The sequence below is a fragment of the Daucus carota genome, chromosome 1, assembly GCF_001625215.2.
Source record: "Daucus carota subsp. sativus chromosome 1, DH1 v3.0, whole genome shotgun sequence".
Taxonomy (NCBI): domain Eukaryota; kingdom Viridiplantae; phylum Streptophyta; class Magnoliopsida; order Apiales; family Apiaceae; genus Daucus; species Daucus carota.
Window position 1 is genome coordinate 34,945,229 of NC_030381.2, and position 16,794 is coordinate 34,962,022.

The 16,794-nt window shown below is 32.9% G+C and overlaps 2 protein-coding genes across 3 annotated transcripts; both read right to left on the reverse strand.

Annotated features, from left to right (window-relative positions):
* Positions 1–1,724: 1,724 nt before the first annotated feature.
* On the reverse strand, positions 1,725–5,376 carry LOC108225821 (sugar transporter ERD6-like 16). 2 transcript variants are annotated; one of them, XM_017400777.2, is made up of 17 exons: positions 5,037–5,376; positions 4,766–4,828; positions 4,593–4,682; positions 4,345–4,404; positions 4,159–4,224; positions 4,002–4,067; positions 3,843–3,918; positions 3,671–3,735; positions 3,492–3,584; positions 3,319–3,399; positions 3,139–3,223; positions 3,007–3,050; positions 2,747–2,869; positions 2,562–2,615; positions 2,386–2,445; positions 2,154–2,268; positions 1,725–2,064 (listed from the first exon to the last, which is right to left on the reverse strand). In XM_017400777.2, exons 1-17 carry the CDS (start codon positions 5,202–5,204, stop codon positions 1,940–1,942), a joined length of 1,434 nt encoding a protein of 477 aa, XP_017256266.1. In that variant the 5' UTR covers positions 5,205–5,376; the 3' UTR covers positions 1,725–1,939. The 2 variants fall into 2 exon arrangements, with proteins under 2 accessions (XP_017256266.1, XP_017256270.1); XM_017400781.2 differs by having other exon boundaries at positions 4,766–4,920; positions 5,037–5,372.
* A 5,487-nt stretch (positions 5,377–10,863) lies between these two features.
* Positions 10,864–14,453, reverse strand: LOC108225793 (sugar transporter ERD6-like 16). The gene is made up of 17 exons (XM_017400754.2): positions 14,162–14,453; positions 13,873–13,935; positions 13,698–13,787; positions 13,493–13,552; positions 13,306–13,371; positions 13,159–13,224; positions 12,973–13,048; positions 12,826–12,890; positions 12,647–12,739; positions 12,464–12,544; positions 12,283–12,367; positions 12,150–12,193; positions 11,868–11,990; positions 11,708–11,761; positions 11,533–11,592; positions 11,275–11,389; positions 10,864–11,184 (listed from the first exon to the last, which is right to left on the reverse strand). The coding sequence occupies exons 1-17, from the start codon at positions 14,357–14,359 to the stop codon at positions 11,069–11,071; spliced, it is 1,455 nt and encodes a 484-aa protein (XP_017256243.1). The 5' UTR covers positions 14,360–14,453; the 3' UTR covers positions 10,864–11,068.
* Between the last annotated feature and the right edge of the window lie 2,341 nt (positions 14,454–16,794).

A 16,794-nucleotide genomic window follows, 5' to 3' on the forward strand; every position in this document is an offset into this window, starting at 1 on the left:
CTTTCTAGTAAAAACAAGAAACATCTCTTCTCCGTAATAAGATGGAGGGAGGTGTAGGCATATGTTCAAATTTATGTAATCAGAACATCACCAGATAAAAAAAAACAGTTTATAATAATTAAGGTCATTAAAGTGGCTTCGATATATCAAGCTGGTCATCGAATTCAAAACGATTTCAAATCAGTCACTCAAGTCAGTTACACATACGTTAAAATATGAGTTCAAGCAAAAAAACATCTAATATACTTTCACACATTTTTAATATGTTATGTTTCGCTGAAATGAATGATATTCATGATGAGTTGTATTCATACATTTCATTTATTCCTCCATTTTATTAAGAGAAATGTTACATATCCCAAAATTCTCCTCCAAATGCCATCAATACATAAATGACAGCTTTCTTAATAATAATATGATACCCAAGTATATATATATATATATATATATATATATATATATATATATTGAGAAATTTATCTAGAGTATCTAACAGTATTGATACACTCAAATCCAGTAATTAAAGGCCCAGTGACGTGACAAAAACATGTGCAGAAAATATCATAGTGGCTAAAAAAGTAATGTAGAGAAAGTTATCTACTGTAAGTAACAAATACTCCCTCCGTCCCAAAATAGTTGTCACATTTGGTTTTGTGCCGGTCAAATTGACTAAAATTTGACTGAAAAATATATTAATATTTTATCAATTGACAAAATAAAAAAAATATATCAACGGAAATAGCTTTTAATCTATTTTAAGATGTAATTTTCAGTATTTTAAAATAATGAGCGAGTGGCTTATAATTCTTGGTCAAAACTTAGTCAATTTGACCAACAAAAATAGAAATGTGACAACTAAAATTTGACGGAGGGAGTAGTAAACCATTAGCAAGTTAACAAGTCACTAAGTGCTTGTTTGGTTGCATTGGGGAATTAACTTACCTAAGAAAGTTATACTTCCCTTCCACTGAAACATCCTGGGAAGTCCAGCAAACTTGTTTGGTTGAAAGAAAGAGAATTTTGTACTTCCTCCATGATATTGTTTAACTAAATTGAAAATTTATTGCTTAATACATTTTAAATAATTACTGTAACTTTTTATTTATCACAAAAATAAATTGAATAATATTTTCTCTATATTCCTTTTTTTTTTCATTATAATATTGTTCTACGATTTATTTTATATGAAAATTCATATATAAAATTATTAAACTAAAAGAACATATTCAATATTTTTATAGGGTGAAGAAGTATAATTCAACAAAAATATTCTCAGTTAAACATAATAATAATAAAAAATTAAATCTAGTTAACTAACTATTATTATTATTATGCATACACATAATAATTTATTAGGATAAAATAAATAATAATAATAATTTATTAGGATATAATAATAAATATAATAGTTAAAAATTAAGTAATTATAATTATTTAATATATTATTTTATTATTTTGATATAGGTTATGTATTTTTACTTGTATATTACATATAAATAAAATCTAAATTGATCCAGGAAGTGTGACTTACCAAGGGGGAGTGGGTAAGTTACTTCCTGTATAATGTAGGTATTAGAACTTCCAGGTGAATTATATTTCACATGTATTTGGTAAACCAAACAACTGGGTAGGTCATCACTTCCCAGGTACTTTGAATAGCCGGATAAATTCCTGTCAACCAAACGACCTTTAATAGAATAGTTACACTGATGGAAATGCCAGGGTACCAAAGATTAGTAGCATTCGGATTTCTTGTTCACAATTAACAGTTTTCGCTCAGACAGTTGATACATGACAGTTGCTTAAGCCTTAAGGTCTAAAAATCTAGACTCTCTCTAACTATACTTCCGCTACATTACAAAGAAAATAACATGTGAATAGATGCACTCGCTGAGTGAATCTACTTCATTAAGAATTTAGATTATGGAACATATAATTTTCACTTGAGCTGAGAGTTGATTGAAGCCTGAATTTCCTCCAGTGTTTTCCCTTTTGTTTCCGGTACTACCTTGGCCACAAACAGTACTGTAAGAGCACAGGATCCGGAGAAAACAAAAAAAGTACCTGGAAAAATAAGGTATCAGTTAAACACTGTTTTTATGTGTAAAGAGCATCTTTCAACTGATTTATGGGCTTCAAATGACTTCTTTTACCAGGGCAACTCCAGCTCATTAGAAAATTAAAAGTGTATGACACAGCCCAGGCACCAAGCCAGTTAGTAAGCACCGCCAGGCTACCAGCCAGACCCTTTATGTGTAATGGGAATATCTGCAACATATCAAAAATATCCGGAAACTTAAAAAACAAAGAACTTCCTAATATTTGCAACTGAAATAGATCTAGGAATCCTTATCAAAGTGGATGTTAGATATAAGATGATTTTACCTCTGACATTATCACCCAAGGGACTGGTCCCAATCCGATTGAATATGATGCTATGTAAGTCTGATAATGTTAACAGATGAGTTCAAAATAAATACTGTTGTAGACATGAATTCCTGAACAGAAACTGAATGTAACAAAACAAAATAAACTGAGCCCTGTAAGATTTATGACTATACCAGAACACCAGAGACTGCTAGAATAGGTACCCACTGAAGCAACAATTGTTGACCCTATTCACCACGATTGAAAAAGAAAAATCAAAGTCAAAAAGGATTCAATCACGCAGAAGCACAAAACGTGAAAAACACTCTAATCATACGTGAGTAATAAACAGTTTAAAGTTGTCGTTCCTTTAATATACCTCCAGAAGGAAAGCAGTTCCAGTTAGCAAACAACCAAGGAATGTCCCTGTTGCCGATACCAAAAGAAGTGGTCTTCTTCCAGATTTGTCCATTAGTACTGCTCCGATTATAGTTACCGGAACCTGTGAACGATTTTCGTGTGATGAAGCAAGAAGATTGGATTAAGAACATAGACTCTCCTTTAGCCACATCGAACTATATAACCTCTGATTCTATTCACTTAATCTTATAACTACAAAAACTTGCTACTGCTATGAACCTGAATTAATGCATACGCTAAAGTTCCAACATTGCCAGTAATACCTGCATGTAACAAATTTATCTCTATTAGAAGGGATCCAGATTATATAAGCGCGTGACGTTTCAGAAAACATTTAGAACTCGTCCTCACCAGCTGCTACAAAGGTCTGACTAGCATAAAAACTTATTCCATTTATTCCTCCAATTTGCTGAAATAGCATCAACCCAACAGCAATCTGAACAACATTAACATTTAGGACGTTGTACAAAATACATAACCTTCATCGTCTGAACAAACATTTGAACTGAAATACTAAAAACGATTACTTACTATCACAGAACGTATGTATTTGGCCTCAAGCAGGTCAGTCAATTTAGCTTTAGAGAGTTTTCTCAAGCTTTGAACACTAATCTATTCATTTATAAGAATATATCAGGATCAGTTAGCTCATAAGCAAGTGCACCCACCGATGGGAATATGTATTTAAAGATCAATGAAATTACTTGAATTTCATCAGCTTCAGCAGTAATTTCAGCATTTTTGCCACGAAGTCTACGCAGTGAGACCTCAGATTCTTTCTCCAGCCCAACTTTTGCCTGTCAATATTTTTAGTTAAAGCTCAGTAGGTTTTCATATATGAAATAATGATATGAAATTTTGTTGCATGTTTTGCAATCCTCACCAGCCATCTAGGGGATTCCGGAATAAAGAATAAACCCACGAGCAGGGCAAAGCAAGGCGCAACCCCTGCATAAAAAAATTAACAAACTAGTTTTCATCTGTTGACCATGAGAGCAATTTTTGTTATTTTGGCTAAATCATGAGAGAGAAAATTTTGTGTTAGTATATTTTACCTGTTAGAGCTAGGTTTCGCCATGTTATAATAGTTCCTATCACAAACGCAATTGATGAGCCAGTACAAATCATGAGCTGCAGGCATATTTGATGTCAGTTTTGAAACTCATGTAAACAAGCAAACTACTGGAAATCAGAAACCATCTATCTGACAAGACCTGATTGAGCGTAGTGAGCCCCCCACGGAGATTTGAAGGAGCTATTTCTGCTATGTAAACTGGCACCTGAAGAAAACCAATTGGTCATAGTTAACAATTTAATGAATACTAAAGTTTGAAATCAGAAACTCAGATTTCTGAATAACAATATAATTACCACATAAGAAATGATCCCTATGCCGTATCCTGTCAAAAATCTACCAATATCAAGTGACAGAGCTCCCTATACAAGAACAAAAGAAATATTTAGAAGCTGAATTCTCTCAAGCCTGATTGTTTTTCATCATAGAAGATATGAATCTATGGAACATATTTAATTGAAAGCCAAACAACACCAACATACCACAGATAAGTAGATAGCAAGCCATCCTGCAATGCAGAAAGCAGCTGACATTCTCATAGCCTAAATTAATCATCAAACAGCAGAAAATCATTACTCAATCAACACTAATATGAGCAGAGATAACACATTACTTCAAAAAAAAATATTGAACTGATATGAAATTAACACTAATAAGAACACAGGACTGCAAACCCAAAATGGTCACCCCTACATAAAGCCAGGCCAGTAAATTCACAAATTTCACATACCCCTTTTCGCCCTATGAAGTCCGCAATTCTGCCACTCGTGAATGCAGCAATCATAGCTCCAATTGTTACCAATGATCCAAACATAGAATACTACAAATTGATAACATTAAAAAATTAACAACATCAACAATAGAACAAACATTAAAAAAATCGAGTAACAAAACTTTAGCAACCTGGGCCAGTGTTAAATTTAAATCTTCCCTAATACCAGATTGAGTTGGAGCCGAGTATCCCACCTGCAAAATAATTAGCTTAAGCTAAACAAACCCTCCTATCCTTTTTCCTATATCATATAGTATTTTCTATTGGGATTGTAATTAGGACCTTCCTGATAAGAAAATAAGAAGAAAAAGAAAAAAAAAATGAAATCGTCAAAAATCTTTCTCAGAAAAATAAAACCAAACAGACATCATCAAAATAAAACAAGACACAAAGATCACTTACACATGATCCAAACTCAAAAGATCCACAGACAGCAACGAATGTACTAAACAAAACCACCCCAAGTGATCCACTACTTCCCTCTCTCCACTCAAGAAATGGCTGCTCCAAATCTCCCACCCCTTTGTTATAATCACCATTTTCAATATCTTTAACATGCTCAATTGCCATTTTTCTCACTGTATAATTATATGTGATGTGCTCAACGAGGCATAAGGAGGGAATGAGTGAAATTTAGAGTAGGGATGCTAGAAAATGGTGTATTGAGGAGTATATATAGGCATGCAGAGAGGTCTAGATGGTGGTAGATATTTTGGTATTGGACCAATCATAGAAAAAATGGGGGGAGATATTTTCTTTATTTGTTTGGAATGGAATGAATGGGCCAAAAGGACCGTGTAAATGGTTTTAGAAATATCTGTAATAAATGATTATGGTAAGATGATTACGTTAGGGGAAATTGATAAGACACAACAGCTGGAACCAACGGTTATCAGATTGTTATCGATTGTCAAATTTGAGGTTCTTGTGGTTTTATGTTCCATCGTAGTATTTCCGGGAACAAGTGACTCAGAAGTGACTCAGACCATTTCCGATAAATTTTTCAAATGAAATTTTAAATTTAGAAAAATATGAAAATTTAGTACTCTTTTTTTTTTTTGATAAAAAGGAATCAATTCATTAATTAAAAGCCATACGGCATCTACAAATATAATCGAAATTGGACAGACGCCGAATAATATCGCTGTTGAATCCTTTCTTCTTGAAGAGGCAACTAAGCGATTTGAAGATGATTTGAATATACACACTTGTTTCCATCTGATTGGTTTTCACCTGAATGTTCTGAACAATCGACCATAGATGTGATCCCATAATAACCTTCAAACCTGAATCAAACCCATGAAAATCATGCCGATCTATAACCTCGGTCATGAAAAACATAAAAACACACCAAAACAAAACAAACCAACTCTCACAAGAAGGAGAGACTAACAAAGCCCAAATAAATTGGGAACTTATTGAATAGAAAATAAGATTTCAAAATAAGAAAGTAGAAGAAAAGAAATCGGGGCTTTCCACCGCTGGAAACCGATAGAAGCCCCTTCAAAAATATGTGATGGAGGCTAGGGTTTTGAGAGAGAGTGGGAGAAAAAGAACGGAGAGATATTTCTTCTATTTCTGTACCATTTAAAAAAATTCAGAGAAAATTTAGTACTCTAATAGACTTTAGTAGTTTTTTTTTAAAATTTAAGAATCTTCTATTTCTTTTCTCTTTTTTAATAATATCTAGGTACTCCAAAATTTTTATTACTGAAAGAATTTCACTTTCCTTTCCGACAATTCAATTCTCTATCTAATATTTTTCTTTCAATAATAATAAAATATAAATAGAGAGTAAATATAAAAAAATAAATTGGAATTGTCACGATATTCAATATATTAACTTGTTAGGAGTCATATATTATATTATTTTTTTAAAAATGATTTAGGAGCCCATTGGAGATGTTGGTGGAGCATAGCCAACCATATTTATCTAAAAATAGTTAATACATATTATAAACAAAAATTTTGTTAAAATTACGTCGATAATTATGTTATATATCCGGTACAAACTCTTATGGTACAAACATACAAACATGTGATTATGATAATAATATTTACGGATTAGCAGTTTTTAGCAATCACTAAAATATACTCGTGGTTAAACTATAATGATTCCGTTCAAAAATTTTTGTGATCAATATATTATTATTAAATCAATGTTCATGATCAAATACTGCATTTAATATTAGTTATTTAATTTGATTGTAGGTAATTAATGAATGCATTAAATGCGATAATTATATGTATTAAAATTTAATATTAACTTCTAATCAAATTGCTTGTTATATTAGTTAATATCATACTTTCAATATTCTACAATAGTATCTTTTTTTTTTTGAAAAAAAGAAATTAATTCAATAATGGAAAGCCATACGGCATCTATAAGAACAATCGAGTCGAACAAACATAAAACAGATCATATCGCTGTTTAATCTAGTCTTTATAAAGACACAATCATGCGATTTGTTGAAATTGATATATACATATATAGCCTTCATCAAAACTTCATCAAAACCCGTTTGAGCTATCGATCGTAACTGCAATCCCATATAAATCTTCACCTCTGAATCAATCCCTTGAAAATCTGGCAGATCTAACGTCCTGGACATTGAATCACACCAAAACACACCAAAAAACACACTAAGCTCTCACAAAGAGAGAATAAACAAAACCCAAATAAATTGGGAACAAAACTCACCCAAAAAAAGATTTTATCAAACAAAGATACAATCTTGAAAGATAGAAATCCTTACTCGGGGAGGAGTATTATTGAAAAACAAGAGCAAAACAAAGAAAATAATTGATTTGGGGCTTTCCACCGGTGAAAACCGAGGGAAGCCCCTCACGACGGCTAGGAAAAAGGAAGAAGCTTGAGAGGTTTTTTATTAGGGTTTGGAGGAGAGGCTATCTAGGAGCACTAAACTTTTTATCGTGTAATATTCTACAATAGTATCTGTATAATTATTAAATAATATTACTGTATAATATTTAACATACTATAACAGTATTTGTATTTTCCTAAAAAATATTGTATTATAAATCATTTTCTGTTACATTAATATATGTTCCATAACAATATGACATAGTAATTTGTATTTAAGATATTTATACATATATTCTACAGTAGTACAAGCCTACAATATGGTTGAATTATATAATTTTAGAAAGTTTCAAAAAAATCATGGTATTAAATTTAATAATATTATTGTATCTATATCTATATATATACTTCTTAAAGCATGAGTTTTAAGGCCGATATAGTAGTTTAGTATGCTCTTGGATCAACCCTTTAAGCTTCCAGTTCAACCCGGTTTCTTTCCTCTACAAATTAACACTATCATTTTAAATTTCAGATCTTTATGTAACCCAACCTGGAATAAGTTGGATCTCCAGCATCTTCCAACCATATCAGAGTTTTAAAAGATATCGACATATTATAGAAAACTTTTTTCAAATTCAAACATTATAGTTAATTATAACAAATCCATGCTTAATTATCTCAATCAACCTCTTCCACCTCCATTATGCTCACTGCTATTTTTTTTATTTGAAATTCTTATAATTTATTTGCATCTGTAATTATTTGATCATTTTTTTCTCTCTCGATTTGCAAAATGTTTGGTAGTAACATTTGTTTTATATTGCAATGATAACGGTGGTCGTGTTTTTTTAGCATGGAGACGAATTCAACGTCGTCAACAGGTTTTGCAGTCCTTTGTATGGTATGTTATGTTGCGGTATCGAAATCCTTGATTATAATAATAAAATTTTCTTTCTACAGGTGCCAACAGGAAGGGACGTGGTCCGAGTGTTGAGACAATTTTCAAGAATCAATAGAAAGTACATGCACCAGGTATTTGATGGTTTTTTCAGCGACATCCACGGTTTGGTATGTTCGAAACTTTGTACCAAAACATATTGATAGATATGCTTTGTATTTTCCGGTTGTTATAGTGTGAATGGAGACTGATAGTGTTCGTGTTAATGACTCTAATAATGGAGGGAATAGAGAGAATGTGATCGTCCAAATGTTACATCTGTTAACTCTATCTTAAGACGCCTGCCGCATAGTATATTGTGGAGATTTACGCGCACACCCTTTGATTGTGGAAGGAAACCAAATTGCTAAAAAAAAAGGTAGTGTTCTTACTGATTCTATCAAGAATGAACACAAATCCATTTTTAACGCCTTTGATCACAACATTAGTTTAAAAAGCCTGGTCTTCAAACTAAAAGAGCGGTATCTGCTGTTCTTTGTTCTTTGTGACATTTTTTTGAATCTTATGGTTTCTACTGGTTCCAACCGCGTCTTATGGCTTTTCAACCGCGTCTCCAATCTCGGACGGATTCTGAAGCAGTTTTATTTTTCTTGGCTCCAATATCGAACGGAGTTTGAAGTTTGTTATTTGAACACTGCAGATATCATGATCAGTACATGACTTTGTATTTAACATATTTGAAAATGTGCTACAGATAAAAGTTGAGAGATCCGTCCTCACGAAATCTATTGATTTCATGTTCGAGGAATTTGAGAAAAGGTTCGAACACTTTTGTGTAAATCAAAAATTTGTGTTGTGATATACAATTTGAGATTATTTTCTGAACATCATTTTTAACTCTCCGTGCTTGGATTTGTGTGTGCAATAAATAATCCATGGGGCTTAACTTTGCAAGGCAATTCGTTTGTTGCCTGAGCCAATACTGGAATTGTATAAATAGGCATTGGGCACTCATATTCCTCATGTTGGCTTGGGCATTTGTTCTCTATGTACTTGCTACTGTTGATGGCTGGCCTGATCTTGAATTTCTGAGCTGTCTTCTTCATATTCAAAGTGCTTTCTTTTGGCCCTTTGTATTGGTCTCCTGGTTCTCCTCTGAGGAAGCTTCTCCTTCAGCTCCTCCTGCTCCTTTTCAACTCTCTCTTGCTCTTCTCTAACCAGTCCATCTTCCTCATGTAGCTTGGAGAATGGATTACTCTGCACTCCTGTATGCCTACAGGGAAGACACACCTGCAAAGACTAACACTCCAATTTGACTCGAGATTGGAAACTAACATCAACGCTATCAAAACAAAATCGCAAGCCAACAAGCACATGACAAATAGAGCACCATAATACTCAATTTGCATGGATCATTGCATCGAAAAGCACTAGATTTGACCTGCAATTCCCACAGCACGTTGTACTGAATGCAATGGAATGGACCAACAAGCATACACTTTCAAAACTGATTTTGATCCCCAAAACAGCAACACCTCCACGAAATTGGTAAACTGCATATATAAAGGCCATCTGCAAAGGGACAGCCTCGCGATCACAAGCAACTGCCCCAGTACAATACTTCAAAACTATCCAGAAAACAGACATAAAGCAGATTAATTATAGTTCTTTTCCGAATAAACTGAGCAGAAACATCAGAGCTAGGTTTGAGACATCTGCAGACTGAATAATGTCTGGATGATTGCCATGATTACAATACCTCTCACCAGCAACAGTACCAGAAGAACCTCCGATACCAACAAGCAACTATAATCCAGAAGAAGTAACATTAACCTCAGTAAGTCAATGCCACAGCATTTCGCAGAAAGTGTTAACAGACCATGATGCCAAGATCGGTGATAGAACCTAATCCTATGAGAATCCAGAATGCCTAGAAAGCAAATTAAATACACTCCAAATTCTGCAAGCAACACTCCAGATATCTTCTACTCGACAAGACACTTTATGCACCCTTCCAGTGCTGTCGAATATACTAGAACAGAGTTCGTGAGGCATAGCAAACAAGCCCCAGCCACAAAGGTAAACTGGAACTACTCTTGAACTTTAAAATAGTAATCAGAGGAAATCAGCAGCAACCTTTCAAAACTGCAATAAGATACAAAGTTTCTAGTCTTTTCACCAGATATACCAAAGCATGTCGCGTATTCAGAAAATAAATTAAAATTTTGACTTTCTATGTTACTTCTTAGGGGAAACAAACAGGTTACTGAAACTTAATAACCTAGAGGCTAGAATATGATGTTAATTAACACAAAATTTTGGTAAAAGATTTAAGAATTTAGGAAAATGTTACCAACATGAATATGTAGAGGAAATAGCTGCATATTAATAAGCCCATGTTTGTGAAGACCAGCAAGCATGATACGCTACCAATGACTGATACCATAGTCTTTTGTCATTCTTGTTCACAAATCATAATTCAATAATTCTTGCTCAGACAATAAACATTAAGTTACTGGCAGATGACATCTTTCGTAAAAAATTATATTGCTCAAGGTAAAAAAATTTAAATATTCTCTCAACAGAACACTACAACAATACTGCTACTATATGCTAACAAACCATGACATTACAAATAATATAACATTAGTCATTGCATTTACTAAATTAAGCTTCGTGGGTTATGGATTCAGATCTTCGATGCCTGCTGAGCTAAGAGTTGATAATAGCCTGAATCTCTTCCAGTGTTTTTCCTTTTGTTTCTGGTACTAACTTGGCCACAAACAGTAACGTAAGAGCAGAAACTCCAGCAAAAACAAAAAATGTACCTAAAAACAATTAGGATTCAATTAAAAACTGTTTATATATGTAAAGAGCATCATAAAACTGACAGACTTCACAGATGCTTTGTTTCTTACCAGGGCAACTCCAGCTCATGAGAAAATTGAAAGTGTATGACACTAACCAGGCACCAAGCCACTTTATCAGCACTGACATGCTACCACCGAGACCCTTTATATGTAGTGGAAATATCTGCAACAAATCGTAAATATCCGAAAACCTAAGGAAAATGGAGAATTTCCTAAAAATTAAATTACAGCTCATGATCATAATCAAAGTGGATGTTAGATAGAATGTCTAGAGTTCAACATATTGTACAACATTTGGGTTATTACCTCAGACATCATCACCCAAGGAACTGCTCCCATTCCGATTGAATATGTCGCTACATAAATCTGATAATGTTATAAGAGGTAACTTAGAGACAAATAGCATCGTATATATAATTGATGAACAGAATGTGAAAGTCACACAGCAGAAAAGATTGAGCTCTACAAGTCATGACTATACCAGTACACCTGAGACTGCTAGTATAGGGACCCATTCAAGCAACATATTTTGACCCTATACACCATGATTACAAAAAAATATCATGAAGCGGAAAGTTGAGAAAGATTATAATCGTGAAGAAGTGATAAACACTACAAAAGTTGTACTTTCCATAAAATACCTCCAGAAGGAAAGCTGTTCCAGTTAGGAAACAACCAAAAAACGTCCCAGTCGCCGATACCAATAGAAGTGGCCTTCTTCCAGATTTGTCTATTAGTACTACTCCGATCATAGTTACTGGCACCTGTTAATAGTTCTTGTACAATGTTAGTTTTTAGCAAAATGATTGGACTCAACCTTTAGCCAAATCATGTCTGTGACATCTTCAAAAGTGCAATTCTTCTCACTTCATCCTGAACCTACAAATTATTAAAAAGATATTAAGGTACTACAGTTCACAAACCTGAATTACTGCATAAGTCAAGGTTCCACTATTGCCAGTAAGGCCTGCATATCACAAAGATTACTTCGATTTACAGGGGTTCACAAATCAAGCCCCTGACATAAAATTTAATAACTTTTAATTCCCTACCCACCAGATTCTACAAAGATATCACTGGCATAAAAACTTATACCATTTATTCCTCCAAATTGTTGGAATATCATCAATCCAACAGCAATCTGAAAAACAATAAAATTTAAGAAACTTGAGCAACGTACATAATCTTCATCATCTGAGAAAACACTTAAAATGAAAGATCAACAACAGTTACTTACTATGACAGAACGAATGTATTCGGCCTCAACCAAGTCAGATATTTTGGCTTTAGAAAGTTTTTTCAACCTTTGAACATTAGCCTGTTTGTTGATAAGAAGAAATCAGGATCAGCTGGCTTTCAAACAATAATATACATGCACTTACAGACAAAAAGATATAGATTGGGAGATCAAGGATAATACTCTAATTTCAGCAGCTTCAGCGGTAATATCAGAATTTTTTCCACGAAGTCTATGCAACGAAACCTCAAATTCTTTCTCTAGTCCTACTTTCGCCTGTCATATATGTTATTTAAGCTCAGTTAGGCTTTCATATATAAAATAAAGAGAAAAATGGTTGTTTCATATGTTGCAATCCTCACCAGCCATCTAGGGGATTCTGGAATAAAGAATAAGCCCACAAGCAGCACAATGCAAGGAACAAGCCCTTCAAGAAAAATCAAGAAATTAGTTTTATCTATTAACGACTGTTTTTATGACAGCAAATATATAAAATCAACATAATATACCGGTTAAAGCTAGGTTTCGCCATGTTATTATAGTTCCCAATATAAATGCTAGAGATGAGCCAATACAAATCATGAGCTGCAACATATACCGTTATAGTAAAACAATGGTTCAGTTGAAGTAATACTCAAATAAACAAGACTTAATACAAAACTCTTTGGAATCAGAAAACTTCTATCTTTTAAGACCTGATTGAGAGTAGTGAGCGCTCCGCGGATATTGGAAGGAGCTATTTCTGCTATGTAAACAGGCACCTGAGAAATCCCATTGTCACCATAAACAATTTGATGGATACAAATTTGAGACCAGAAAATCAGTCTTATTCAAATAATTACCGCATAACAAAAGATCCCTACGCTGTATCCTGTCAGGAATCTCCCAATATCAAGTGGTAAAGCTCCCTGTATAAACAATTACAAAACACTTAAGACTAATTCTTTCAATAAGCCTGGTATTTCGTTTATTTGAATATAAGAATTTTTATTCTACATATAAAAAAAAAGGAAAAGAAAGCAAACATGCCTTGGACAAGTAGATAACCAGCCATCCTGCAGCGCTGAAAGCAGCTGCCATTCTCATAGCCTGTTTTCATCAGCAAAAAGATATTTAAAACTCATAGCCCGTGCACAAGGTTTCCAAATAAGCAGGGTCTAGGAAAGGCGGAATTTTTTTCTTAGAAATGAAATGAGACATAAACCTGGCCAGTAAATTCACAAATTTTACATACCCCTTTTCGCCCTATAAAATCAGTAACAGCACCACATGTAAAGGAAGCAATCGTCGCACCAACGGTTACTAGTGATCCGAACATGGAAAACTACGAAATGATGACAGAAAATAAGCCACACATTCAAATAAACAAAACCAAGCAACAAAATAACATGAGGTATGTAATTCGAAACCTGGGCCAGTGTCAAATCCAAATCTTCTCTAATACCAGATTCAGTAGGTGCAGAGTATCCCACCTGCGCCAAAAAAAAATCCCCCAAAAAAAAAAAAGGGGTTTAAGCTAACCAACCTGGACTATTCCCTAAACCCTTCTCTAAAAAATTCAAAAATTCAAGAAATGTGAAGGGTTTAAGCTACCCAACCTGGACTATTCCATAAACCCTTCTCTTGAAAATTCAAGTATTAACATAATCAAAATCTAATGAAACAATTTATACCACACATTTCAAAGAAACTACTTACACATGAGCCAAACTCGAAAGATCCACAGACAGAAACAAGGGTACTAAACAAAACCACCCAAATAGCTCCACTAGCAGTCTTTTCATCATCAGAATGCACTGCTGTCTTGGCCTCAAGAAATGGCTGTTCTAAATCTTCCAAGCCATTGTTACCATCATTTTCGATATATTTAACCTGCTCAATAGCCTCAATCGCCATATTTCTCACTGTATATATAATATCTATGTTGTACACAGATAATTATATATACAGAGCACGAAATTTAGAAGAGGTTTGGTGAGTGATGCATTGTGGTTTGAGCAATGAATTTATATAGATTGAGAAGGGCATGCACAATAGTCTAGGCGGGGAGATATTTTTTTTTGTAATTTGGACCGGTTTAGTAAAAGGGCTGGGATGGCCCAGATTGTATGGAAGTGGCCTTGCACATTTGTTCTATTTAGTGTTTATTATTATGTAATAATAAATAATAAATGAGAAAAATCTTAGTTATGGTAAGAAACTAAAGTGATGGAATAATACACCGAGGCAAATAAATAATTTTGTATTTTGCCAAGCTGGAATTTTCTCTTCATTCGTTTTCCTTTCAAGAAAATGCCCGAAAAACGTTCTTCTTTTCGTGCTCATCAAGGAGGATAGAGAGTTTCCATTCTCATTTCATTTTCCTTTTTGATATATCTAAGTAATTGTTTTCAACCCGTGCTTTAATATATGTTCTTATGTGTAATAAACGTTAGAACATATAGAAAATACCAGAGATATAATCTGGAGGCTGAGTTTATAACATATATATAACTTAACGTGATTTGTGATTTATAATTTAATGTGATAAGTTTGGAACTTAAATGTTGGTTTAGATTTGTTAATGACTTATGAGTTATTAAAAATATAATAATAATAATAAATAAAAATGGTTTATGCGTAATATATGTCTTAAATGTAATTTTTATAACAAAAAGGTTTACAAAATTTAATTCATCGAAAAAGGTATCTCAAACTAGTTTCTGGTTTTAAATCAGTTTTTGACTTATTTTTAACTGTATGTCAATTTCAGACTTATTACATAAATAAGCATTTTTTTAAAAAATCGAAAATAACTTAAAATCATAGATTTAATTCTAGACAAACAGGCTCTTAGTAGTCCATTCGAGTTTTAGAATAGAAGTTTTTATCAAGTTTTAGTAAATTCAGCACCATCCTCAATGGGATTGGTTATAATGATCGGCTAAGTTGGATTTGTAAGATATTATATAAAATTTGATTTTGTAACATATTTTGTTTCAATGATATTGATTATATCTTAAAAATAGTAAGTCATTATTATTTCAAGTTGTTATAAATAAAATATATTACTTTAATTACTTTAATATGATAATAGATGATGTGGCATTTCCTACAGATCTGTAGCCATTCGACTATGGCCGTCTTGACTAAAATTATTGAAAGGGGAGTGTAGTGTACTAGTGTTGTAGTGTCCGTTTTTTAGGAGATTATATATAATTTTTATTTTTGATATGACAAATCATTTTTTAGTTAAGAACCAGATAGTGTTGAAGTTGTTATAAACTTGGAGTTTCAAAATGATTTAGCAACTCAAGCTGGAGTTATAATTAGAGATCAAAAACTTATTTTTTATGGAAAAGACCTTCTGTTGAGTGGGTGTCAAACCCAAACCCCGCATCATAAGAAGAAAAAAATCTGCAATATAAACCATCAACTAACTCTATTACGATATATGCTCAAACCACTTTAAATGTATAGTTCCTAAGCAATTACAATCATCTGATTCACTGAACCAAAAGAGCTCTCTCATTCTTAATTATGTTTCTTTGGTTGTTTCCGATTGTTCCCGATTCTGATAACTTTATTAATTTGGTTACATTTTATTGAATTCATTACAAATGAAAAATAGAGTTGGATATATGAAGTCCCCACAATTTTGAAATTCATGGAGATCACTCTAAGTTTAAGACCGAGACAAAAAACATAACAAATGCATGAGATTCAAATATTTATACTACGTATTTTATTTTTAAATAATAAAATATTAAATTTGATCTAAATATTAAATATCGTGAACATCAAACTCACCGATTTAGCAGTTAGAATCAATTAGTCAAAATCATCAAATGAATCATTCCGCAAAAGAAAAAGGAAGACTCGCCCTGTTCATAGTACATGGAGAGCAATTCGTTGCAGAACTTACTTTTTTTTAATCGACTAACAGTTTTGTTACAGAACACCACTCAGCCTACGTGATGTCATGAGATAAGATTAGGAGAATAATGAAAGTTTTTCATTTTTATTTGATTCATAAGTTAGAAACCGTCAAAGAAATTTTTTAGGGAAATAGCCCTTAAAATCATAGTTTCTTTTAGTGACTTTTTTTTTAACTTGACTTTACAATCGTTTTTTGTTTCTTAATCAGGTTGTAATTGACAGTTCGAGGGTTTGTCTCGGCTGGGTTTCAGTTATCTATTAAATTTTTTTGCTTTTCGTCAAAAAAAAAAATAAAAAATTACATAGGATCATTTTAATTATTTGGGCCGATTCAGAATTTAGAAAAAAAATTCACTATTTCATTTTTGTAGTTTCAAAAAAATATAATTTAGGCATTGGTATATATAATCAAT

Excerpts from the sequence above, each read along its gene's own strand:
- LOC108225793 (XM_017400754.2), bottom strand. The coding sequence starts at position 14,359 with ATGGCGATTGAGGCTATTGAGCAGGTTAAATATATCGAAAATGATGGT. Across the intron at positions 13,553-13,697 it reads ATTTTATAGGGCGAAAAGGG|GCTATGAGAATGGCAGCTGC; the intron begins GTATGTAAAATT and ends TGATGAAAACAG. Across the intron at positions 11,593-11,707 it reads TAGCAGTCTCAGGTGTACTG|ATTTATGTAGCGACATATTC; the intron begins GTATAGTCATGA and ends TAACATTATCAG.
- LOC108225821 (XM_017400777.2), bottom strand. The coding sequence starts at position 5,204 with ATGGCAATTGAGCATGTTAAAGATATTGAAAATGGTGATTATAACAAA. Across the intron at positions 3,736-3,842 it reads GCGAAACCTAGCTCTAACAG|GGGTTGCGCCTTGCTTTGCC; the intron begins GTAAAATATACT and ends TTTTTTATGCAG. Across the intron at positions 3,400-3,491 it reads CTGAAGCTGATGAAATTCAA|ATTAGTGTTCAAAGCTTGAG; the intron begins GTAATTTCATTG and ends ATAAATGAATAG.